This window comes from Podarcis pityusensis (genome assembly GCF_964106645.2).
Source record: "Podarcis pityusensis genome assembly, chromosome: 7".
NCBI lineage: Eukaryota > Metazoa > Chordata > Lepidosauria > Squamata > Lacertidae > Podarcis > Podarcis pityusensis.
In genome coordinates this window covers 11898905-11925881 of record NC_138031.1, presented here as the reverse complement: position 1 = coordinate 11925881, position 26977 = coordinate 11898905, and the positions used below count along the sequence as shown (strand labels likewise).

General features: G+C 44.5%; 1 protein-coding gene across 3 annotated transcripts in view; it reads right to left on the bottom strand.

Annotated features, from left to right (window-relative positions):
• The window catches only part of ASAP1 (ArfGAP with SH3 domain, ankyrin repeat and PH domain 1), a 143545-nt gene that overhangs the window by 105434 nt on the left and 11134 nt on the right, over nucleotides 1-26977 (bottom strand). For 2 of the 3 annotated variants that reach the window (XM_081012532.1, XM_081012529.1), the window contains exon 2: nucleotides 4266-4352. In XM_081012532.1, the coding sequence (XP_080868658.1) occupies nucleotides 4266-4324 (59 nt within the window). In that variant the 5' untranslated portion in view covers nucleotides 4325-4352. Of the gene's footprint in view, nucleotides 1-4265; nucleotides 4353-4454; nucleotides 4472-26977 lie in introns of those variants that run through there. The other variant, XM_081012530.1, reaches the window with a different exon arrangement.

Here is a 26977-nt window from a genome sequence, read left to right as displayed (position 1 = left end):
AATGTATTACTGTTCAACACACGAAGCCACGAAGGATATTGCAATAATTGGCAGGCTGAAAAGCAGCTGGTATATGAGGATTCTGCAGGAAAAACAACCAAGACAGCTCATCAAGCCATATTGCAAATATTTCAATATTTTCAGTCTCATTTATCGCCCATCTGTATCTGGGAAAGTATCCAGATCATACACCCCAAGCAATGAAACACCAATTAATGGCCTTGTTTGTTTGCTTTGATATAAAAGATTGCTGCTTCAGGACCTCAGTGGGAGGAGAGTCACTTCTTGAGGACCAGATGTGATGGCTTAGCACAGACATCGCGTCCAAGCAAGGTTAAACAATACTTTTGGCATGGTGTCTGCACTGATAGACAATAATTGGACTGGTCATGTTGTGCGGGTGCCTGATGATCGTCTTCCAAAGCAACTACTCTACTCCGAACTTAAAAATGGAAAGTGTAATGCTGGTGGTCAACAAAAGAGGTTTAAAGACTCTCTCAAGGCAAATCTTTTAAAAATGTACTATAAACACCAACAACTGGGAAACACTGGCCTGCGAGCGCTCTGATAGGAGAACAACGTTTACCAAAGGTGTCATGGGCTTTGAAGACACTCAAACTCAGGACACAAGGGAGAAATGTGCTAGGAGGAAGGCATGCTTGGCAAATCCACACCGTGATCAGCTCCCACCCGGAAACCAATGCCCCCACTGTGGAAGGACATTTGGATCCAGAATTGGCCTCCACAGTCACTTACGGACTCATTGTTAAAACCGTGTTTATGGAAGACAATCTTACTCGGCTACGAGTGATTACCAAAGAAGAGAATTTGCGATCAGCTGGCAGACCAGAATAAAACCCATAGCATGAACTGGGTTTGCAAATCGTGGTTTGGGCTAGCTATGCCAGGCCACACTTCCCATTAGTAGAGTGAGCTGGTTCAACATCCAGACCCTCCAAGTGCCCCTGTTTTCCAGCGACAGTCCCATATTTACAGAAGCCATCCCAGTTTCTGATTTGATCCCAGAATGTCCTTAGGACGTCCCTGTTTTCACTGGAGAATATGGGGGGGGGGTATGGAGTTACGTGACCCCTGAGGCAAGGAGATAAGTAACTACACAACCTTTAGAAGACACCCGAAGGCAGCCCTGCATAAGGAAGTTCTTTAAATATAGAATCATAAAACCATAGACTTGGAAGGGACTCAATGGTCATCTAGTCCAACTCCCTGCAATGCAGGAATCTTAGATAAAGCATTCATGACAGACGGCCATCCTACCTCCAATGTTTAATGTTTTATTGTGTTTTATATATACATATGTTGGAAGCTACCTAAAGTGGCTGGGGCAACCCAGTCAGATGGGCTGTGAATAATCATAACCATAATGGAATGGTTTTCCCAGTAGTGATGTACGGAAGTGAGAGCTGGCTATCTTTACTGAGAACATTTCGGTTGGCTAACCAAGCAGAGACATCACCTTGCCAACAAAGGTCCCTCTAGTTAAAGCTATGGTTTTCCCAGTAGTGATGTATGGAAGTGAGAGCTGGACCATCAAGAAGGCTGATCGCCGAAGAATTGATGCTTTTGAATTATGGTGCTGGAGGAGACTCTTGAGAGTCCCATGGACTGCAAGAAGAACAAACCTATCCATTCTTAAGGAAATCAGCCCTGAGTGCTCACTGGAAGGACAGATCGTGAAGCTGAGGCTCCAGGACTTTGGCCACCTCATGAGAAGAGAAGACTCCCTGGAAAAGACCCTGATGTTGGGAAAGATGGAGGGCACAAGGAGAAGGGGACGACAGAGATGAGATGGTTGGACAGTGTTCTTGAAGCTACCAGCATGAGTTTGACCAAACTGCGGGAGGCAGTGGAAGACAGGAGTGCCTGGCGTGCTCTGGTCCATGGGGTCACGAAGAGTTGGACACGACTAAATGACTAAACAACAACAACAAAATTTTCATTGGAGAAATGTTGGAGGGTATGTACATCAACCTACATGACTCTCCCTAATCCTCCATCCTGAGAAGCAAGGGGAATTTCCAGCCAGGCCAAAACACTCCAGGAGTGTGTAAAGCAGTACCAGCAAGGGGTGTGTCCTTTGGAGATCCCTGAAAATCTGACCCAGAGGCCTGCGGCTGCTCACCCTTGGCTAGAGATACATTCTTCTCTGGTTGCCCAGCCCAGCAGAGAGCCAAACCCATACCTTCCAAAATTCCACAGATGAAAATCGGGACGCAAGAGTGCACCACCAAAAAAGCGTGTCTTTCAGTGCCACACTCTCACCCAAGTTAGCTGGCTCACGTGAGAGTGCGACACCATTACAAGCTCCAGGGTCATCTGCAAGTGCCGATTCATCCTGGAGCATTTTGGGATCAAATCAGAAACCAGGACAACAACAACAAGAACAAGAACAACAAGAACAACAAGAACAACAACTTATTATTTATACCCCGCACATCTGGCTGGATTTCCCCAGCCACTCTGGGCAGCTCCCAACAGAATATTAGAAAGACAATAAAAGATCAAACATTAAAAACTTCCCTAAACAGGGCTGCTTTCAGATGTCTTCTAAAAGTCAGGTAGGTGTTTATTTCCATGACATCTGATGGGAGGGAGTTCCACAGAGCGGGTGCCACTACCAAGAAGGCCCTCTGCCTGGTTCCCTGTAGCTTCACTTCTAACAGGGAGGGAACTGCCAGAAGGCCCTCCGAGCTGGACCTCAGTGTCCAGGCTGAACGATGGGGGTGGAGATGCTCTTTCAGGTATACTGGGCTGAGGCTGTTTAGGGCTTTAAAGGTCAGCGCCAACACTTTGAATTGTGCTCGGAAACGTACTGGGATGGCTTCTGTAATTCCAGGAACATCCCGTCAAAACAGGGAGTTGGAGGGTATGCTAACTCTGTGGCAAGGTAAAGGGACCCCTGACCATTAGGTCCAGTTGTGGCTGACTCTGGGGTTGCGGCGCTCATCTCGCTTTATTGGCCAAGGGAGACGGCGTACAGCTTCCAGGCCATGTGGCCAGCATGACTAAGCCGCTTCCGGTGAACCAGAGCAGCGCACAGAAACACCATTTACCTTCCTGCCAGAGCGGCACCTATTTATCTATTTGCACTTTGACGTGCTTTCGAACTGCTAGGTTGGCAGGAGAAGGGACCGAGCAACGGGAGCTCACCCCATCGCGGGGATTCGAACCGCCGAACTTCTGATCGGCAAGTCCTAGGCTCTGTGGTTTAACTCACAGTGCCACCCACATCCCTTTTAACTCTGTGGGACGTTGTTTCTTTTTACCGTTCTATATGATAACAGGTTAAAGGTTTGTGCGTTTGATGCTAGGGGCAGAAGGTGCTGATTTTACATTTTGGCAGTGGTTTTGGCTTTTAAAGGCCCCCTAATCTCAAACATCCTAAATTCACACTTGAATCCAGAGGAATCCCCATCACAACCTTACAGTTCTTTTTTGTTTGTTGTTAGGGGGTGTCAGTTTACGACACCCACGTTAAGCGGGTTGTCGCTCAAGTGACTTTCACCAAGTACACAACAGACTTTAAATTAGGACTCAGGGTGGGCACACGCCATTCAGAGAATGAACACAAAAGCTTATTAAGGCTATGGTGGGCCGTTCTGCATTCTCTAAGGTTGGAAGGGGAGGAGAGAACAGGCTTGACAAACCTCCGTCTTGTGACATTCTCAAGAATGTTTCACATTGACTGTGTTCTGATAAGGAATGTGTACAATTTGCAAAGGTTTAATGAATGGGGCATTCTTACACCAGCGAATTAAACTCGTGCCCTCCAACATTTATCCGATGAAAATAGGGATGTCCTATTCAAGAATGATGGTGATTATGATGATGGTGATGATGATAGTGATTTGAATATTTATACCCCACTCATCTGACTGAGTTGCCCCAGCCACTCTAGGTGGCTTCCAACATATATAAAAACACAATAAGACATTAAACATTAAAAACACACTCCCCTATACAGGGCTGCTTTCAGATGTCTTCTAAAAGTTGTATAGTTATTTATCTCCTTGGCTCATTCATACTGGAGTGCTAAACACATCATAGGGGAGTGGGGTTGTGTTTGCAAGCCGGTCATTATGCCTCAACTTGCTGTCTGTAAAATGGGTGTGATAATTAACAAATTTGCAGAGATGTAGGGAGACTTGTTAGGACTGCAAAGCACTTTTACAAGTCTAGTGGGATGTTAAAAAAAGAAAGGAAAAGGAATCAGCTTGGCTTTTCCCGTCCCCTTGTTTTCTTACCGGTTCCATAATGAATCCCTAGAGGAAAAGCTGGAGAGCCGGGAGGCTGAAGATCTCATGTCTCATCTGTCACCACAAGAACGTTACCTACACAAATAAGGGGAAAAAATAAAACAAGAGGGGCAAAGTAATTAAAAGGAAACAGAAGATATAAAGAAGAACAAACAAACAAGCACACATACAACGTACCCTTGTCAAATCTCCCCTTTTATAAATGAACAAGCAGGAACAGGACCGAAAGCGTCAGGAATGCAACTGCAACAGAAATCGCTGCCAAGCAGTTTGACATAAAAGTTACTCTGAAGCAAACAATTAGACTTGTTCTATTGTAGTTGACACAGCAATTTTCTTCTCAACATGGTAGCAATCGCTTAAATTATGACCGCTTCACACTTAAGAATGTATGAAGAAAAATGATGCCCAGAAGCGAGCGGGTTGGGGAATTACTACAGACTGAAGCTGCGTACACACTCCTGTTTAATGTGCATCCTGTGTGCTCCCACCACTGATTTGGTAAACAGGGTACCCAGGACATTGGCCACAATCCATATCTATCCTGTATCTACCTTGGCGCTTATGATGAAATGCTGTGTTTTGATGCTTCCACTGTCAAAGCACCTTCAACCCCTGAGGGATAGGTCGGTTGGTAGTGTGTACACCTTTCAATCTCGAAGTCATGGGTTCGAGCCCCACATAATAATAATAATAATAATAATAATAATAATAATAATTTATTTTTTATACCCCGCCCATCTGGCTGGGTTTCCCCAGCCACTCTGGGCGGCTTCCAACAAAGTATTAAAATACAGTAGTCTGTTAAACATTAAAAGCTTCCCTAAAGAGGGCTGCCTTCAGATGTCTTCTAAAAGTCTGGTAGTTGTTCTTCTCTTTGATATCTGGTGGGAGGGCGTTCCACAGGGTGGGCGCCACTACTGAGAAGGCCCTCTGCCTGGTTCCCTGTAACTTGGCTTCTCACAGTGAGGGAACCGCCAGAAGGCCCTCGGCGCTGGACCTCAGTGTCCGGGCAGAACGATGGGGGTGGAGACGCTCCTTCAGGTATACTGGGGCAAGGCCGTTTAGGGCTTTAAAAGTCAGCACTAAGACTTTGAACTGTGCTCGGAAACGTTGGGCAAAAGGTTCCTGCATTGCAGGGAGTTGGACCAGATGATCCTCGGGTTCCCTTCCAATTCTACGATTCTATGACTCTCAACAGAGAGAAAGAACAACCTGGCTGAGTTTTATGCTGCTAAATGTGTACACACAGCTTTTAGCTCCTAGAGACTGCCCAGTTGGACAATCATTCTGACTCCCTGGCAACTGTCATTCTGTAAAGGAAGCTCAGGATTTCTAAAAGAAGCCATGATGTTGCAGAGCAGCGGTGGATAATCTTTGTGGGCTTCCAGATGTTTGTTGAACTACAACTCCCATCAGCCAAAGCTGACATGGCCAATGTCAGGGATGATGGGAGTTGGAGTCCAACGAATATCTGGAGGGCCTCAGTTTCTCCATCCTTGTTTTAAAGACTCAGCAGGACCACATGGAAGGTTCTCTCATTCCTCCCTCTGTCCCCTCTCAAGTGTGTCATCTTCCTTTTTTCCTTTGCTTTTCCCCCCTAATCACATTTATGTACAGCATGCATGGCCAAACTTGGCCCTCCAGCTGTTTTGGTACTACAGTTCCCATCATCCCTGACCACTGGTCCTGTTAGCTAGGGATGATGGGAGTTGTAGTCCCAAAACAGCTGCAGGGCCAAGTTTGGCCATGCCTGATGTACAGTGTAATCCTTTGTGTGTCTTACTGAGTTCAATAAAGACTTAGTCCTACTGAGTTCAAGGGTTCCTATTGAGTGACCTTACTCCCAGGTAAGCAGATATGATTGCAGCAGTATTTACTGCCTCTGTCTGACAAATTTATACTCCACCTTTCTTTAAAGTACTTTAAAATGAAAAAACAAATCAATACAGAATACTAAAAATCAGATACCCATAAAACCAATGACAAATCTAAAAGTGTCGCATGTATGTTTACTCAAAAGTAAGTCCCATTGTGTTCAATGGAGATTATTCCCAGGAAAAGGTGTGTAGGATTGGTGCCTCCGGAAGCAACAAAAGGAGCCTTAAAAATGCAACAGTCTTTGCAGCCTGTCCAAAGTGAGCAATGACCAGGAGGCATAGCATGGGTGCCATGACTAAAAAGGCCCTGAGGACACACCATATTTCTGAAAGTTGAAGGGACCTGATGCAGGACCTCAAATGATAAACAAAACTGCCAGAGAAGGCTCCTTTGAAGGAAGACAATTCTTGAGATACTCTTGTCCCAGGCTGTTTATGGATTTAGAGGCCAAAACTAATACCTTGAACAAAGCCCAGAAACAATTTAGTGGTCAGCAAAGTGGAAACAAAATCACTCTAATGTTATCTGATCGTCTGGCTCTGGTCAAAAGTCTGGCAGCTGCATTGTGCCACTAATTAAAGCTTTCAGATGGTCTTCAAAATCAGTCCCAAGATCAGTTGAGTACATTGCAGTAGTCTAACCTGAAAGTTCCTGAAACATAGATGACTGAGGCCTAGCAAACCACAGTTTGCCAGTTCTGGCGTCAGTGTTTGGTTTCCCAATCTTGAAACTGGAATTATGGTTTGAAGTGGGTTTCCAGATGATAGATTGGAAGCAGTGGTAGCCACAGAGTTGATAATGTGAGACCATAATTTGGCACAACGAGAACGAGTCCTGTGCTCATGTCATCCCTATACTCAATAAGTTCTACTCTCTCCTGGCATGCTCTGATGAATTCCCTACTTCTGGGTTTGATGGTACATCTGAACTGGAAACTATGGTTTGCTCTAGTCTTCCAAACTATATTTGCGGCTGGCTTTCAATCAAGTCCAGCAGTTTTCTGGTTCAGTTGTAATGACAAACTTCTGCAGCACACCAGGAACCAACGAATTAACTGGAGTATGTGAGAACACAGAGACTCCCTCAGACTCCCAATCTTTGCTTTACAGGATTGTTGTACGTATAAAAAGGGATAAGTCAAGTTCTCTCATGCTGAGTTCTTTGCAGAAAGGTTACAGTGCTAATAGGATACTTGAACATATTTCTGCATCTTCGTTGATTATCATAATTGTATGTTTCAAGGGAAAGGGTGGAGACTTTCACTTTAATTCAGCACTAAAAGCCTTAGTTGGTTAAATCTATTCATCAGAGATTGTAAAATGTGGATTTTAAAACACAGTTTTAATGAAATCCCCGGGGAAAGGGTGTTCGGTGCTAAAAGAATTATTACTGTTATTAAAAGCAATCCACTGACATCTCTTTGTTCAGGCAATGGATCTCAGGTGTTCTACCGAACAGATGCCTTCTCTGCGTTCTGCCGATAAAGGAGAAAACCATTATCTTCATCCGCTAATCTCTAGACATCCTCTGCATCGATGCCGTTCTTATAATTATTTTAATTGGATGAGTAAGCAATTAATTGGCTGTCAGGCAAGGCGTTCCGTCAGTTCAGAAGCTTTTAATTGGCTTGCAGCTTTATTCTCAAAATATAGGGCGCATGATTTAAGTGCTCAGTTACGCAATCAAAACTCGGAGGCTGTTATCCTGGAGCTCTTACTTCTAGATGAATCACTCATTTGTAGCAGGGCTGGGGAAATGTGAGGCCCTCCAGATGTGGCTGGACTACAGAACCCATCAGCCCTGGCTGCTGCTTATGCTGGCCAACAGATTGCTCTGATAGTAGAAACAATATAGCAGCTATTGGTAGCCTTGCCTGTCATGTTCCAGTCTTGTCCTTGGATGTTCTATATATATCATTTTTATTAAATTTTCTGAAATATACTCGGAGTCGAGTGTGGCTTTCATGCTCTTTATTCAGCTCATAGTAGTGAGGAGGAATGGAAGTTCCCCCAAAATGTCTGCTTTATATACATTATTTACACAATGGGCCCCACGTGATTGGCTGATTCTGGGATTCACCTGTAAGCCAATCAGGTTGCGGATTCACTTCCACCTGGAGTTGGATTGGGTGGCTCCTGCGGACCAATCAGACTGCTGCATTCTGGATCCTATTGTTCTAGGACCAATCAGACTGCTGCATTCTGAATCCTATTGTTCTAGGACCAATCAGACTGCTGCGTTTTCCTCCAAATCTGAATTGAGGAGGGTGCAAACAATCTAGCTGTCTTTCAAACCATTATAAACAGCCCCACTCCTCATTCAGCTGTTGTTGGGGGTCCTCTGCTCTCAGTTTTTCCTTACTTCAGAAAGGGAAATCCTCACCGGAAGGAATCTGAGTGATGCCGAAGGGATTTTTTGTGAAGGTTTCGGCACACCATCCCTCAAACCTCAGACAGGCAAATTCTTTCTTCCCCTTACAGTAGGACTGTCAAGTTGCCGACTCTTTTTTTTTGATTACCTTGTCCTCTGATTCACCCCTTGAGCATGTGAGCAAACCAGAGGTTACCATGAGTTCAGAGACTGCTATCTTAGTAGAACTGGTTGCATCAATCGCCTATTCTTTGACATCTTTATAATCTGTAACTGCCTAGACATCTGATCCAAGGCCTTATTCAAGTGTTCTATTACTCTTCATTCAGCTGCAATGACCAAACGTCTCTGTGTGGAATATTCAGGGACCCCTCTGAATATTGGTGTAGTGGTTAAGAGCAGTAGTCTCGTAATCTGGGGAACCGGGTTCGTGTCTCCGCTCCTCCACATGCAGCTGCTGGGTGACCTTGGGCTAGTCACACTTCTCTGAAGTCTCTCAGCCTCACTCACCTCACAGAGTATTTATTGTGGAGAAGGAAGGGAAAAGGAGATTGTTGGCCGCTTTGAGACTCCTTAAGGAGAGTGAAAGGCGAGATATCAAGTCCAAACTCTTCTTCTTCTTCAGGGATCAGCAATCTCTTGCCTTCCAGGTGTTATTGGAGAAGAACCTTAGTAACCTTGGGGCATCCTTGCACTGTAGCATGGGAGCAAGACACACACATACACACCAGAACATCTGAACAACTTGCAACCTTGGCGTTATCAGCACCATGCTCTAACCAACTGAGCTAACTTGTGAGTAGTAGTAGTAGTAGTAGTAATAATAATAATAATAATAATAATTTTATTATTTATACCCCACACATCTGGCTGGGTTTCAGCACCCATATGCCTTACAGCACATATAAAAGCATAGTAAAACGTCAAACATTTTAATAAACAATAAAAAGGGTGTCTAGAGGGGGCCAGCTGTGTTATTAACTGTTGTGTTCATTTGCAGAGATTGTATGAACTTTCTCAGATACAGCGGTACCTCGGGTTAAGAACTTAATTCGTTCTGGAGGTCCGTTCTTAACCTGAAGCTGTTCTTTAGCTGAGGTACCACTTTAGCTAATGGGGCCTCCCGCTGCCGCCGCCACGCGATTTCTGTTCTCATCCTGAAGCAAAGTTCTCAACCCGAGGTACTATTTCTGGGTTAGCAGAGTCTGTAACCTGAAGCATCTGTAAGCGGAAGCGTCTGTAACCCGAGGTACCACCGTATGGGGTAAGGAGTCTATGCCCAATCCTGATGTTGTTAAGACTCCAAATCCCATCAGCCCCAGCCATCGTGGCCAAATGCTGAGAATGATGGGAATTGTAGTCTATCAGCATTTGGAGGGCCACAAATTCCCAGTCCCTGTTTAGATGTTGCTCATTACTGTTTCATTGAATCTGTGCTTTACAGTTTTTTCTTTTTTAAAATTTCAGCCCCTTTGAAATGAAAGGTGGCCTGTATTCATCCTATTGTTGCTTATGAAATCCTGTCTTTGGATGTGTTTTCCTCCAAACCAACCTCAGTCTGAACTGAGGAGGGTGCAAACAATCTAGCTGCCTTTCAAACCATTATACACAGCCTCACTCCTCATTCAGCTGTTGTTGGGTGTCCTCTGCTCTCAGTTTCCCCTTCCTTTAAGACAGTTGTACTTCTGCAAATCCCAGGGTCCCCCCAAACTTGCTCTTGTGTGCAGAAAGTGGGCTTTTGGCCACGTAAGCAAAGGCCCTCGGAGCCTGAGCATCGGCGATAGAGGAAATGCTTTCATTACTGTCCTCTCTAATACTGAGCAGGCTGCTTTCTTGGCAACGCTGAACTGGAGTTAGCCAAGAAAGAAAAAAACGGTATCGGGTCCATGTTAACTTTGTTGCTACAGTACTGTCTGCCGCTGTGCCAGAAAAACAACTCCCTTTTGTCCCTAAACAATGGCTTGAATCACAGAGTTTTGACCTTGATATATAATGCAAGCCCCGAGTAATTACAGTACTGCTTTCTATGTAAGCAAACAATTCCGTCTGTAAAGGTTGGAGTGCGGCTGGTTTGCACGCTGCCGTTTTCAACAAATGTCGGGTGTGTGTGTGTGTGTGGAAACATCATTTTGTACTCTGAAGATGTCGGAGCATAGGAGTGGGGAATTTTCAGAGATGAAAAGAAAATATCAATTATGGAGATGCAATTTGCGGCTAGCATCTGGTGCTCTGAGTGGTGGGGCAAGTGGTAAAAAATGTAATATGGTCACCAGAGATGAATGGGAGAGGGGGAAGGGGAGGTGCGACTTAGAGGAAGAGCACATGGTTTGCAAACAGAACGTGCTGGGTTCAATCTTTGGCATCTCCAGTTAGGAATGGGAGAACTTCTCCCATTTTCTCATTTTTCCATCCTTAAATTTAAAGCCCTAAACGGCCTCAGTCCTGTATACATGAAGAAGCGTCTCCACCCCCATCGTTCAGCCCGGACACTGAGATCCAGCGCCGAGGGCCTTCTGGCGGTTCCCTCATTGCGAGAAGTAAGGTTACAGGGAACCAGGCAGAGGGCCTTCTTGGTAGTGGCGCCTGCCCTGTGGAACACCCTCCCAGCAGATGTCAAGCCAATAAACAACTATTTTACTTTTAAAAGACAACTGAAGGCAGCTCTGTTTAGGGAAGTTTTTAATGTCTGATGCTGTATTGTTTTTAATATTCAGTTGGAAGCCGCCCAGAGTGGCTGTGGAAACCCAGCCAGATGGGTGGGGTATAAATACATCATCATCATCATTATTATTATTGTAGCACCCTGCTTGTGGTTAACGCTTAGCTGGAATGAAATATTCAACGCAGCAATAGAGAAATTAAAATAATAATTTATTTGTCAGACAAATAAATGAGAGGCACAGTGGTATATGGTTACCAAGCTCTGGCCTGGTCTCCTGCCATTATGGCCAGCACTTATATTCCCTCAGCCCAGCTCCCTTGCTCCTCCTTTGGCTGCCTCTGTCCAATCAGCCTGGTTGAATTTCCTATTGGCTGATTGCTACAACCAATCCTAAAAGATACACCCATTTCCTATTGCCTTTTATGGGATACAAAAAGCTATATATTCTTCTATCTATAAATGACAAATAAGTAGTCATATATCTTACATTTGTCTCAACAAGAAACCTTAATTACCAGCTCACCTCTTGCCCTCCTTGCCCTATTGCCCTCCAAAACAGATGGTTAATAATTTTAATTTTTTATCTTAAACAGATGTCAGAGATCTTGGGTTCACATTCTCATGCATCATCAATGAAAGATCTCCTTTTTGGAGGTCTTTAAAACAAAGGCCTGACAACCATATATCAGGAGTGCTCGATGGCGTCTCCTGTCTGGCAGGGGGCTGGGCTCGTTTGCCCCTCTGGTCTCCTACAGCAATATGACTCTATGAAATAAGAATTTAACATTTCTTTCTTTCTAGATCCTTTGCATAATTACATTTAAGCCAGTATATTTCATACATTATCATAGATAGCTTTTTAGAAGAATAAATCTTCTCAAAGTAACAGGAAGGAATCAGTTTACAGCCTCAAAATAAAATAGGAAAAAGCCTCTTTTTCTGTTTACACTTCTCCTTCTCCAGCCAGTTGCTCTTGGCCTTTAACCTTAGAAAGATATGGCTCAAGTTTAATGGTTTTTACTATTTACCAACTCTTAATTATGTAGGGTGGTGTAACCTTGCTCTCAGCTTGTAATTCTCTTTTTACGACTTTGAGAATTGTTTTCTGCTATAAATCAGGGGGCCCCCTTGTCCAGGAGGATAAACATCTTGACAAAGTACTTAGGCAGCTGGTCTTCTGCCTGGCATAAAACATTTGAAAATCTTTAAGCTCATTTTAAAATACAGACCCTAATCAAACTATAAGCCTTGATAAAAATGCAGGCTATGATTAGATGCCTCATTCCCCCCTTTCAAGCTCAAGGACCTTCATCCCAAGTGTCCTTGATAGCTTGACCTTCATCATATTCCTGAGGTAAAGCTCTATATAGGGCCATGATATGAGGTAGAGTTTCATTCGAAATCATCTTGCTAATTGTACTTCTAAAACATGAAATGATACATGGCACCATACATAAAACCATTATTACTACCGTCAAGAAAAACAAGCAAGACAATAGTATCCCTTTGAGTCCCGCAACATTAGGTAACCAGTTGGTGAGCCATCCCATATCCCATCCTTCCCATGTTTGTACTGGGACGTGTGCTATACTCTCCATCTTTGTGGCCAACACACGGATTGCCTCACCATTATCAGAGATGTTAAAGCAACAGGCATTCCCTGTCAAGTTCAAGACTCCACATAGGCCTCCCTGCCTGGCAAGTACATAATCCATTCCCATTTTCAGCTGCAAAATGGCGGCTCTACTTTCATCCAGCTGTTGTGCAATAAGTCTCAAACTCTGGGCTGTTGCATTGGTTACAAGTTCCACTACTGCCTGCAATCGAATTATTCTGTTTAGATTATAAATAGGATCCCGTGCCCCTTGTATGAGCTCACCAGGATTCCAGGAGGCAGGCTCATAATAGGCTATAATGCGCTCTGGTGGCCAATCATCAGTATCGCTCCAACTTTGGGTACTTCCTCCTGCTATACGAGAAATATCAGCGTTTCTTCGTGTACGCTTGGCCGAATTAGTGGGCATAATCCACATTGGTGGTAATACCCATCCCAGGAAACAAGTCCCACTCCATTTGGAAGGGAGCTTCTTGTATGCCCATTCTCCACATATCCACCACAACCATCGGGTCTGAGGTTTTTGGTACGTGGAGTGCAGTAGGCGAAATATCAAAAGGGGTACAGAGTTCACAGTGCAGTATGTTAGATTGCCTTTTTCTGTCACAGTTATGTTCCATACCACTTTCCATGCATGAATAAAAGGAGGTGCACAGGGCAAGGTATTCCGAGTTCGATAGGTAGTACCGTTTACCCAGGTTTGACTATTCTTAATATAATCCCAAGTATAGTGACAATGAGAAGAGCCTATCATGGTAGAATCAGCTGCATCTGATAATTTATGTACACAGAATTCCCCTTGCACAGGTATAACTCGTATTGGTTTAGTTGAGTTCCATCCGGGGAAATTCTGTACTTCTGTTTGGTGTGGCATTTCGCTTACCATACCAATGGCATTTAATGGTATCGGTAATAAGGGCATACCTCCTTCTGAATCATCTGGCCCAAGAGAGCAAACAAGGCAATTGGTCCTATTTGCAACATTGGCTACCATCTCAGCTAAGCCTACCCACATATTGTGGTCATGGCGGAATCCATATTTAGTAAATTTGGTCAGATTCAAGGACCCTTCCCCGTCCCAAGGGATCAGGATTAATAATAAAATCATGTTGATGTGTAGTATATGCATTCCTTCCACAAAAGATTACCTTATTGTGATAGCATAAAAATATTAGCCCCAATATAATTCCCCCAGTGACAGAAATGGGGAACCACCAAGACCAAAACATATATCCCAAGGATCCCCAATGAGTAATATCCTTGATAATTGTTCCACAAGGGGGGGGGGCAGTCAATTAATTGTATTAGAGAATCTTCCCGTTCACAATCGCTGGTTTAGACGCTCCTCAAGCTTCAGGCGTGCGCAGGTCAGCCAGCTTCCAGGTTGTGGCTGCAGCAGGCCGGTCGTCTAATGTTGCCTGTGACCTAGCCCGTTCCCCGTAGGGCTAGATACAGGGGTTTTTGGAGAGAGTCAGTTTTAAAGGATTAGAGGGGTCACCTTTGCACGTCCAACTGCCTTCGGACTTCTTCAAACGGGAGTGATGAATCCAGGGGGTCACCTCAGCTACCTTCACCGCTGTTGGAGTAGAGAGCAAGACGGTGTAAGGTCCACGCCACTTAGGTGCAAGTGGATCTCGTTTCCACTCTTTCACCCATACGCTATCGCCAGCCTGAAACTGATGAATCGGCTCGGCAATGCTGCACGGCGTGCGCTCGAGGGCCCACCTGTTAAGAGAAACAAAAACACGGGAGAGAGATTGCACTTGTTCCTGTGTCACATGGTCTCCTATTTGTTTGAGGTCAGCTGGAATATCCTGAACAAAGGAGGGCGGCCTCCCATACAGGAGCTCAAAAGGTGACAACTTAAGTCTTTTTGTGGGTGCACACCGAACACGAAACAGTGTTATGGGTAACACATCCACCCATCCTAATCCCGTTTCCTGGGTTAATTTTGCCAATTGGGTTTTCAGAGTCCGATTCATTCTTTCAGTTTTCCCTGAACTTTGAGGCCTATATGCTGCATGCAGTCTCCATTTCACTTGTAGGACTCGACATACTTCTTGTACTACTTGATCAATGAACGCTGGCCCATTATCACTTCCAATGCATCTAGGTAACCCAAACCTCGGGATCAATTCAGTGAGGAGTCTCTTAGTTACCTCTCGTGCCTTTTCAGTTCGGGTGGGAAAAGCTTCAACCCATCCGGTAAGAGTATCTACAAACACAAGGAGATACTTGAATCCCTTAGAAGGGACCAGCTCTGTGAAGTCCACAATTAGGCTTTCCATGGGGACATATCCCACATGTTGGATTCCAGGAGGTTGTACCGGTCCCTGCCTGGGATTGTTTTTAGCACAAAGAACACATTTCTGTGAAATGCAAGTTGCTAATTGTGATAGGTTAATAATATACAACTTCCGACTGAGACTCTCTCTGGTTGCAGTACCGCCAAGGTGAGTAGATTCATGATAATTTCTTACAATTGTGCCTGCTAGGTGATGAGGTACATAAATCCTATTGTCCGGCAGGATCATCCAACCGTCCTTCACAACCGCTCCTTCCTGTTCAGCCCACTTCCTCTCTTCTGGGGTATAGTGAGGTTTAACTTCTCCTGGAACTACCTCTGGTATGAGGGCTGCTATAAATCCTCCCACAGGCTTTTGGGCTGCCTCTCGGGCTGCTTTGTCAGCAGCATGATTTCCTCTGGTTATTGGATCCCTTCCTCGTCCATGACCTTTGCAGTGCATTACAGCAATCTGTTCTGGAGCCCATACTGCTTCCAACAGGATTTCTACTTCAGGTCCATATTTCAAGGCCTTCCCGTGGGCTCCGATTAGACCTCTTTCTTTCCATAGAGCACCATGTGCATGCAGGGTTAAGAAGGCATATTTAGAATCAGTATAGATGTTTGCCTTACATCCGGCTGCCAATTGCAGAGCTCTAGTTAAACCTATAAGTTCAGCTTTTTGTGCTGAGGTGCCAGCAGGCAAAGCTTCAGCTTCCACAACTTCCTCATTGGTGACCACAGCATATCCTGCTCGTCTGGCACCTTCATGCAGGTAACTGCTACCATCAGTATAATATACAACATCTGGATTTTTCAATGGTTCATCTTTCAGATCGGGTCTACTGGAATAAACTTCATCCATTATTTGGAGACAATCATGTGATTCTTCATCATCTACCTCTGGTAGGGGCAGCAAAGTTGCTGGATTGAGCATATTCACTACTCGTAGATGAATCCTGGGATTTTCACACAATAGGCCTTGGTATCTAGCCATCCTTGGGTTCGTTAGCCAATAACTACCCTTATATTCCATGAGTGTCAGAACAGCATGAGGTACATTCACATACATCATCTGGCCGAAGGTAAATTTATCAGCTTCTTTGACAAGGCTTGCAGTGGCCGCTACTGCCCTTAGGCATGGAGGCCATCCTTTTGCTACTGAGTCCAATTGTTTTGACAAATAAGCTACTGGACGATTCCAACTTCCTAATCTCTGGGTCAGGACTGCCGCTGCAATCCCATTCTGTTCATGTACATACAGCTGAAAGGGTTTTTCCGAATTAGGCAGTCCAAGGGCTGGGGCCTCCATAAGTCGTTGTTTGATAACTAAAAAGGCTTCTTGCTGCTCAGGTCCCCATACGAATGGGTCCTTTTCTGCACCTCGAGTGCTTTCATGTAAGGGCTTGGCCAGACTGCTGAAATCAGGTATCCATAGTCTACAAAACCCTGCTGTTCCCAGGAATCCTCTGAGTTGTTTCCTTGTGGTAGGTTCCTTGATAAGGCAAATAGCTTCTTTCCTCTCTGGCCTCAATGCTCGTTGTTGGTGTGAGATGTCAAAGCCCAAATATTTGACCTTTTCTAAACATAACTGTGCCTTTTTCTGGGAAACTCGGTAGCCAGCTTCCCAGAGCAAGTGGAGCAGTTCCTCTGTCCCTTCTTTACAGGTATCAAAATCCTTTGCTGCTAATATAAGGTCATCTACATATTGCAGAACCACCTTTTCTCCAGGTATTGAGGGGTAACTTGTTAGATCCTTCGCCAAGGCAGTGCCAAATAAAGTTGGGGAATTTTTGAATCCCTGGGGCAATCTCGTCCAGGTTAGCTGGCCTTTTGTTCCTGTTAAAGGGTCTTCCCACTGGAAGGCAAATATAGGTTGGCTCTGTGGTGCCAGCCGGCAACAGAAGAATGCATCTTTCAAGTCCAATACAGTAAAAAATGTTGCTTCTGGTGGGATCAAACTCAGCAGGGTATATGGGTTTGGTACATTTGGGTGCAAGGTCTCGATAGCCTGGTTTACGAGCCTCAAGTCCTGTACTGGCCTGTATTCATCTGTCCCAGGTTTCCGAACAGGCAATAGAGGTGTGTTCCATTCTGATTGGCAGGGCTTAAGCAGACCATATTTTAATAGGCGGTCCAAATGTTTCTGGATGCCCTCTGCTGCTCGCCGGGGTAAAGGATATTGCTTTACAGATACAGGGGTAGCCATAGGTTTTAGGGTTACTACAATTGGAGCTATATTCTTAGCCATTCCTGGTGGGCTATTTTCGGCCCATACTCCTGATGGCACCTGTAGGGTTCGGAGGAGCTTGTTTAACTCTGTATCCAATGTGGGTTGGACTTGCAGGGCTGACATTAGGCGCCATGATTGTTCCTTAGGTACTGAGAGGGAAATTATTCCTGCTGCCTTTGATGGCAGTTTCATTTCTGGACCTCGAGGAGTGAAGGTGATTTGGGCCTGCAATTTGGACAGCATATCTCTACCCAAGAGAGGTATTGGACACTCAGGTATATACAAAAACTGATGGGTTAAACGATGTCCCCCAATCTGGCATTCCAAAGGTTGGAGGAAAGACCTCTTAGCTGACTGACCAGTGGCACTTTTAATGACTACACTTTTGGATGCCTTTTTCTGCAATAGTTCTGGGAGTACTGAGTATTCAGCCCCAGTATCAATCATAAAGTCTATTAAATGGCTCCCTAATTGAATCGTGACCGTGGGCTCCTGGAAGCCTAACTTTATGGAGTCCGGTCGTTCCTAGTCTTGGGTAAAATTCTCCTCTGCCAATCCAATGAAATTGTCCCTACTCCGTCCTTGTCCAGGTCTCTGATATCTTCCATCTCGGATCATTCCCCGTCCCCGTCCCTGGTTTCTTGGGCCGGAGCCTGGGCCTGGGCCTGGGCGTACTTCTTCCAACCTCAGGGGTTCAGGACACTCCCGCTTCCAATGACCCTCCTTCTTGCAATTCGCACATTGATTCCTTCCCAGTGGTGGATTCCTTCCCCGCCCTCTCCCTCCATTTAAGGGGCGGTAGTCTTGCTTTACTGCTGTGGCCAGCATTACCATCTTTTCCTTCTGCCACTTCTTCTTCTCTTGCTTCTCAGCCTCATCCCTATTCCGATAAACTCGGCGTGCAATGGCCATAATTTGGCTCATCAGCATCCCTTCCCATCCTTCTGATTTCTGAATTTTCTTACGAATGTCAGAAGCGCACTGGGCCACAAATGTAGCAGTAATCATTCTGCTGTTTTCAGGGGCTTCAGGGTCAAAAGGAGTCCATATACGATAGGCTTCCTGCAGCCTCTCTAAAAAGTCTCCTGGACTCTCATTTGGTTTCTGTTCTACTTCTGAGACTTTAGACATATTAGTGGGCTTCTGGCATGCCCTGCGGATACCTTGCACAAGCGTCTGGCGGTAGGTGGTAAGCCTGGCCAGATGAATTGCATTGTTTGGATCCCAATTAGGATCTTCCAAGGGAAAGTTGTCCCGGAGATGACGGTCAACATTTAAAATATTTCCCACTCTGGCCTGCTCACGCAAATATATCTGTGCCTTTTCAATTATGTCTCTCCTTTCCTCAGTGGTGAACAGAGTATTCAGGAGCTGGCGGCAATCTGTCCAAGTAGGACTATGAGTATTTATTATTGAAGTCACCAAGTCCATCATAGCCTGAGGTTTTTCTGCGAAAGATGGGGTGTGTGTTTTCCAATTCATCAGATCCGTAGTTGTGAATGGAATGTACTGGAGGGTCGAAGTTCGAGGTGGCCGTGGTCCGAGTTGCCCGTTAACCAGCACAGGCTCCTCAAGTGCATCAAATACTCTTCTGAGAGGGGCTACTACGTGATCTTTCTCTTCGCTTTGCTCTAGGGGCCTCAAATCATAGGGGATGGTATTTGTCCCAAGGCGTTCTTTTAGCAGCCTTATACGCCTGGCTGTATTGCTTGCTGACCGATTAAGGTCTCCCTGTAACTTCTGTAATAATTCTCTAGGACTTGGATGTACAGGGGTTTGGGGTAGGCAATCAGTTGTTCCACTAAAAGAGACTGTAGATGGAGTTCTACTGGGATTCACAGGTGGAATAACCACTTCTGCTTGGGCTTTATTATAGGCCTCCAATGCCTCCTGAAGATATTTATCATAATCTATCAAGGAATCGAGTTCTGTGACTCCAGCCCCATTATTCATTCCACTTTCTTGCCTTGGGGTTACAACTGGTGGAGTGTTTGGATTAGGCTCCCTTCGATGTGGAGCATAGGGTGGAGGTGGAAGCACCTCTTCCTCTGGTCCCTCAAAAATGGGTTTGAGTTTATTTGGCAAGATTCCTTTCCTAGCTTCGGCTTTTACAGCCAATAATTTGCATCGTTTGACTTTGCATTCCCTTATCCATGGAGGATTTTTATTTAATGTGCTCAGCCAAGAATCTATATATGAAAATTGTTCTGGGCACCCTCCAGTTTCTTTGGCGATGTTAGACCAAAGTTTGCTTACTAAATTTATATCAAAGGTTCCCTGAGATGGCCATTCAGTATTTTGTTTCGGCCACTCTAATTCACATAACGTTCTCAAGCGTTCTGGCGTCATTTTGACTCCATATGCCCCTGAGAAGGCTTTCTTAAAATTATTTAACATACATTCAAGAGGTGTATTTTCCCCCTTTGAACCCCCAACTCCCATTGTATGGCCCTGTGAAGTATCCACTCAGTCACTCACACACATGCTTCGTGAGATTCCTTGCCCGGGTGAAGTCGCCTTACCGGGAACCGAAGTACTACCCACTCCACACTCAGGTCAGCTACAAATTGTACTTTCTCACACATACAATGCGCTGGATACTTCACCATACTCTACCTCCCAACCTTTCCTTTCCCTACACCAGATCACCATCTGATGTACCCAACCACCTAGCGTACTCAGTTCCCCTTTACTGAGACGCAGAAGTTTGATCAAGACTTCTCTTCCTCCCAATTAATTGGAGGGCCAAAAACCCCTTAGTGCACTTACCCTTAGTTGGTTGCCTGTTTATTTCTCTGGTTCCCCCCGGTCCGTCGCCGTCGGTGGGCAGGGTATCAGACAGACGAGACTTCTGCGTTCCCCTGGAAAAAAAAAACTTCCCAGTGCGCGCTGGGTAAGCAGTGAGTGGTCCTCTCTCTTGTACCCTGCCCAGTAAGGCGAAGGGGCTGCGTTCCAGCAGACCACTTATCCGAGTCACGGCACCATAAAATGTAGCACCCTGCTTGTGGTTAACGCTTAGCTGGAATGAAATATTCAACGCAGCAATAGAGAAATTAAAATAATAATTTATTTGTCAGACAAATAAATGAGAGGCACAGTGGTATATGGTTACCAAGCTCTGGCCTGGTCTCCTGCCATTATGGCCAGCACTTATATTCCCTCAGCCCAGCTCCCTTGCTCCTCCTTTGGCTGCCTCTGTCCAATCAGCCTGGTTGAATTTCCTATTGGCTGATTGCTACAACCAATCCTAAAAGATACACCCATTTCCTATTGCCTTTTATGGGATACAAAAAGCTATATATTCTTCTATCTATAAATGACAAATAAGTAGTCATATATCTTACATTTGTCTCAACAAGAAACCTTAATTACCAGCTCACCTCTTGCCCTCCTTGCCCTATTGCCCTCCAAAACAGATGGTTAATAATTTTAATTTTTTATCTTAAACAGATGTCAGAGATCTTGGGTTCACATTCTCATGCATCATCAATGAAAGATCTCCTTTTTGGAGGTCTTTAAAACAAAGGCCTGACAACCATATATCAGGAGTGCTCGATGGCGTCTCCTGTCTGGCAGGGGGCTGGGCTCGTTTGCCCCTCTGGTCTCCTACAGCAATATGACTCTATGAAATAAGAATTTAACATTTCTTTCTTTCTAGATCCTTTGCATAATTACATTTAAGCCAGTATATTTCATACATTATCATAGATAGCTTTTTAGAAGAATAAATCTTCTCAAAGTAACAGGAAGGAATCAGTTTACAGCCTCAAAATAAAATAGGAAAAAGCCTCTTTTTCTGTTTACACTTCTCCTTCTCCAGCCAGTTGCTCTTGGCCTTTAACCTTAGAAAGATATGGCTCAAGTTTAATGGTTTTTACTATTTACCAACTCTTAATTATGTAGGGTGGTGTAACCTTGCTCTCAGCTTGTAATTCTCTTTTTACGACTTTGAGAATTGTTTTCTGCTATAAATCAGGGGGCCCCCTTGTCCAGGAGGATAAACATCTTGACAAAGTACTTAGGCAGCTGGTCTTCTGCCTGGCATAAAACATTTGAAAATCTTTAAGCTCATTTTAAAATACAGACCCTAATCAAACTATAAGCCTTGATAAAAATGCAGGCTATGATTAGATGCCTCATTATTATTATTATTATTATTATTATTATTATTAATTTCAGTTTTCCACGTTTCCAAATCAGTTTAGGACTTTGTGTGTGTCATATTTATCCTCAGGCTTGTGTGCAATTTTGTCAGATACAGTATACACATTTTTTTGCAAAGCGATTTTCACTCGCACATGCATTTTAATGCACAAATCTATGAATACACGTTACTTGGCTGGAGAACCACATTGCAAAATTGGGGGGAAATGCAGACTTTGAAGGATGTGGTGGAGTTTCAGTTCTCATATTGTTCTGGAAAGGATGAATTTGGTAAATTTGCACTTAAATGTGAACGGAATCAAATTTCTTCCCTATCCCTGTCTCCACCTATAATGGTCAAAAGGGAAGTTTTTAATGCTTGATGTTTTATCGTGCTTTTAATATTCTGTTGGGAGCCACCCAGAGTGGCTGGGAAAACCCAGCCAGATGGGTGGGGTATAAATAATAAAATTATATCATCATCATCATCGTCATCATCATCATCATCATTATTGACTTTCTGATGTGCGCTGCTGAGACAGGGATGATCAGGTTGTACAAATCCCAAGCAACTGACACTTCTGGGCACTGCCTTGGAGTATGCACAACAATTCTGGACCCCGCAATGCAGATTAAAATGATGATCCCATTTCTTGAGTCTAAGCAGTATATGAAGTTCTCCGGCGTCACATCTATTCCCCCCCTCATTACGTTATCTCCTCTTTTGGCAATAATTACTTGACACAAGCATAACAGAGAGAAGGAGGACATGTGTCTCATGCAATTTAGGAAAGGAACTTTGGTCCCCTTCCTGTTCGCTCATCTTGACAGGTCCTGCTGGATGCAAAGAAAGAAACATACAATCATCCCTGGCTGTAAGTCCCAAATTTGCTATATTTTATGGTCATGCCTTGCAGAGAAATTGAATCAGAAATTTTATGTCTGGCCAATATATAAATATTTACAATCCCATAATTATTGGCCACGGTTCACATCCATCCTAGATTACTGTAGTTTGCACTGCCTGTGGGTTCACCACTGGAAAACTGTCAGAAGTGTTAGCTGCTGCAGAACATGGGAGCCAGGTTGTTAACTGGCTATCTTTACTGAGAACATTTCGGTTGGCTAACCACGCAGAGACATCACCTTGCCAACAAAGGTCCCTCTAGTTAAAGCTATGGCTTTCCCAGTAGTGATGTATGGAAGTGAGAGCTGGACCATCAAGAAGGCTGATCGCTGAAGAATTGATCCTTTTGAATTATGGTGCTGGAGGAGACTCTTGAGAGTCCCATAGACTGCAAGAAGATCAAACCTATCCATTCTTAAGGAAATCAGCCCTGAGTGCTCACTGGAAGGACAGATCATGAAGCTGAGGCTCCAATACTTTGGCCACCTCATGAGAAGAGAAGACTCCGTGGAAAAGACCCTGATGTTGGGAAAGGGCACAAGGAGAAGGGGACGACAGAGGATGAGATGGTTGGACAGTGTTCTCGAAGCTACCAGCATGAGTTTGACCAAACTGCAGGAGGCAGTGGAAGACCGGAGTGCCTGGCGTGCTCTGGGCCATGGGGTCACGAAGAATCGGACACGACTAAATGACTAAACAACAACAACAACCATTTTATTAGGGCAGAAAAGGAGAACATTGCCTCCCCTAATGTCATTGAGAGCCAGTGTGGTGTAGTGGTTAAGAGCGGTAGTCTTGTAATCTGGGGAACCGGGTTCGCGTCTCCGCTCCTCCACATGCAGCTGCTGGGTGACCTTGGGCCAGTCACACTTCTTTGAAGTCTCTCAGCCCCACTCACCTCACAGAGTGTTTGTTGTGGGGGAGGAAGGGAAAGGAGAATGTTAGCCGCTTTGTCACTCCTTAGGGTAGTGATATCAAATCCAAACTCTATTCTTCATTGGACACTAGCTTCCATTACATGGAAACCTGGGAAGCTGCCTTAGAATCATAGAATTGTAGAGTTGGAAGGGGCGCTGAGGGTCATCTAGTCTAACCCGCTTCAATGCAGGAATCTCAGCTAAAACACCCATGACAGATTCAACCTCTGCTTAAAAACCTCCAAGGAAGGAGAATCCACAACCTCCCGAGGGAGTTCGTTCCACTGTTGAACAGCTCTCTCTGTCAGAAAGTTCTTCCTGATGTTTAGTCAGAATCTCCTTTCTTGCAACTTGAAGTCATGGGTTCGAGTCCTACCCTCCAGAGCAGGAGAAAACAAGTTTGTTCCTTCTTCCAGTCTCTTCCCAGTCTCCTCTTTTCCAGGCCAAACATACCCAGCTCCTTCAACCATTCCTCATAAGGCTTGGCTTCCCGACCCTTGATCATCATGGTTGCCCTCCTCTGCACATGTTCCAGCTTGTCAAAATAAATTGTGGCAAAATAATACGGATAGAAATAATAATAATAATAATATTCTGTTGCGTTTGGAATTGTGACTGTCTATTTTCAATTAGGGGCTGGAAACATTTCAGCTGGCCTCTGTAGCTGCACACCATGGCTTGATCTGCAACAGTTATTAGCAGGAAACGATAGTCCCACATGCTCATTCCTGCATCTCAAATGCACGGCTAAAGAGGCTGATGGAAAAGTTGGCCACCCTGTTCTCAGCTGATCTACATTAACTGCCATATTAATATATAATGTGTTTATATTAACTTGTCAAGGGATCCGATACTTGTAATAAAATACGTTTTATTATATACAACATGCATTATATATAATGCATTCTCTCATGCTTCCCAGTTCCTCTGAGCAGTAGGAAGTTCCAAGGGCTGCTGGTTTGGGCTGTGTTTCTTTGTCAGGTGAAGGTGGTGGAGACCTGCAGGAGTTTTTGTAATACGGCGCTGTGGGTTAAACCACAGAGCCTAGGACTTGCCGATCAGAAGGTCGGTGGTTCGAATCCCCGCGACGGGGTGAGCTCCCGTTGCTCGGTCCCTGCTCCTGCCAACCTAGCAGTTCGAAAGCACGTCAAAGTGCAAGTAGACAAATAGGTACCGCTCCAGCAGGAAGGTAAACGGCGTTTCCGTGAGCTGCTCTGGTTCGCCAGAAGCGGCTTAGTCATGCTGGTCACATGACATGGAAGCTGTACGCCGTCTCCCTTGGCCTATAGAGCGAGATGAGCGCTGCAACCCCAGAGTCGGTCACGACTGGACCTAATGTTCAGGGGTCCCTTTACCTTTACGGTACCTCGGGTTAAGAACTTAATTCGTTCTGGAGGTCTATTCTTAACCTGAAACTGTTCTTAACCTGAGGTACCACTTTAGCTAATGGGGCCACCCGCTGCTGCCGCGCCGCAATTTCTGTTCTCATCCTGAAGCAAAGTTCTTAACCCGAGTTACTATTTCTGGGTTAGCGGAATCTGTATCCTGAAGCGTCTGTAACCTGAGGTACCACTATAGCTGCTTAATATATTGTTATAAGTTTGTGGGTGTCAGACCCTTTAACACAGCTAGTGTTAAAAAAAAGCCATGTTAAAATATAAGCCAGGCAAGTTTCCATATAGTGTGTGTATGTAATTTTTCATTTTCCCAGTTTACAAATATTTTTAGAAAGAAAAAGTTTGCACAGTCAATATAAAGTGCCCAGTCTTCAAGTCGCCCCCTCCCCCTTTCTGTGGTTACTTATCTTTTACCATTGCATTTCCCCCGTTTACTAATTTCCCTTTTGTATTCTCTTAATTTATTCTTACTACACGTTTTCATGTCAATCCTGCTAATGATTTAAGTTGTTCACAGTAATTCTTCAAGTGGTCCACAAATTCTCCCCATTCTGTATTTAAAAAGTCTCTCTTCTAGGTTTCTTATTTGCCATTTCTGCGTACTCCATCAATTTTAGTTGCCAGTTCCTCCTCGGTTGGAGCTGCAGGGAAGTTTCTTGAGAAGTATTGGCCTGGCGTCATGAGCCATTAAGAAAACAAAGGCGAGGTGGCTCTGTGCAAGATGGCAAAGGGTTGAGGATGCTGTGTGTCATTTCCAAAAGGAAACACAAATCCCGGGTGAGCCCCTGGGATCTCGCAACGCTCAGTATTGCTGTACTTTTTTTTGTTGTTGCTTTGATTTATTTATATTGCAACCCGATATGTGAGCATAACCCAGAAAACTTTTGCTATAGGTCGGAATATAAATACAGTGGTACCTCGGGTTACATACGCTTCAGGTTACAGACTCCGCTAACCCAGAAATAGTACCTCGGGTTAAGAACTTTGCTTCAGGTTGAGAACAGAAATCGTGCGGCGGCAGCGGGAAGCCCTATTAGCTAAAGTGGTGCTTCAGGTTAAGAACAGTTTCAGGTTAAGAACAGACCTCCAGAACGAATTAAGTACTTAACTGGAGGTACCACTGTAATGTAAATATAGAAATAGATCACATTTATATATGCTTGTAAATGTAGTGTGTGTATGTATACGTGTGTGTGTGTTTATGTGTGTACACAAACACACATACAGACCTATAATGACTGAGTAAACACTATATATTTAAAGCACACCTCTCCAAAGAAGTCTGGTAACTGTAATTGATTTGGGTTGCTGGGAACCATAGCTTTGTGAAGGGTACACTACAGTTTCCAGGTTTCTTTGGGCTGGGAGCGATGTGCTTTAAATATATGACATGTACGCAGCACTATCCTTGCACAGGACACTTTAAAATGTTCAGCGCACTACATTCACATTCACTGTCTCCATGTTATCCGTACGACAACACAATATAATTATCAACACCATAACCAGACACTGGAGAGACCTGTCAGGAGTAAGCATGGACCAATGGTACCAAATATTATGGGAAACAGGCTTACTAGAAAAATTAACCAATAAACTGAAACTGACACAGGGACAAACAGAAGAAGACGCCTTCACCCCGCTATGGCTCCCCTTTATCACATACACAGCCCAACAAGACAATGACAATAATCCACCGACAGCATACAAATCAATATGGCTAACCTGATCCAAAACACCCACCCACCCCACTCACACATGAAAACAAAGATCACCACAGCCAATCACAAACAAACAACCACACCCTAGGCCAACCCCAACCTCTCTCTCCACCAAAGGAACACAAGTGAACAGCACAAGCAACGCTGACACCAAACCCTACATACATTAAGCATAATAGAAACATCGCCACCCGACCCCACCCCCACCCATCTTCCCTCCCTCCACCCCCTTTTTTTCCCTCCCCCTAATGTCTCAACAAATGAAACGGATTTGTAAAATTGTTACATGGAAAAAATAGGAGAGACAACACACTTCTGTAAAACAAGAAAATCTTTAATAATAATAATAAAAAGTAATTATCCCCATACTACAGATGGGGAAACAGAGGCTGAGAGAGAACCACTTGCTGAGTAAGTTCATGGCGGAGGCAAAGATTACAGCCGAAGCCCTCCTGATTTATAGCTCTATCGCTCAGCCACCGTGCCGGATGTTTAGCTCTTTTGATTACTCTGCCGTTAAGTGCAGGTATTCAAATAAATAACTTCCAGATAACTCAGCCTGGGGCAGGA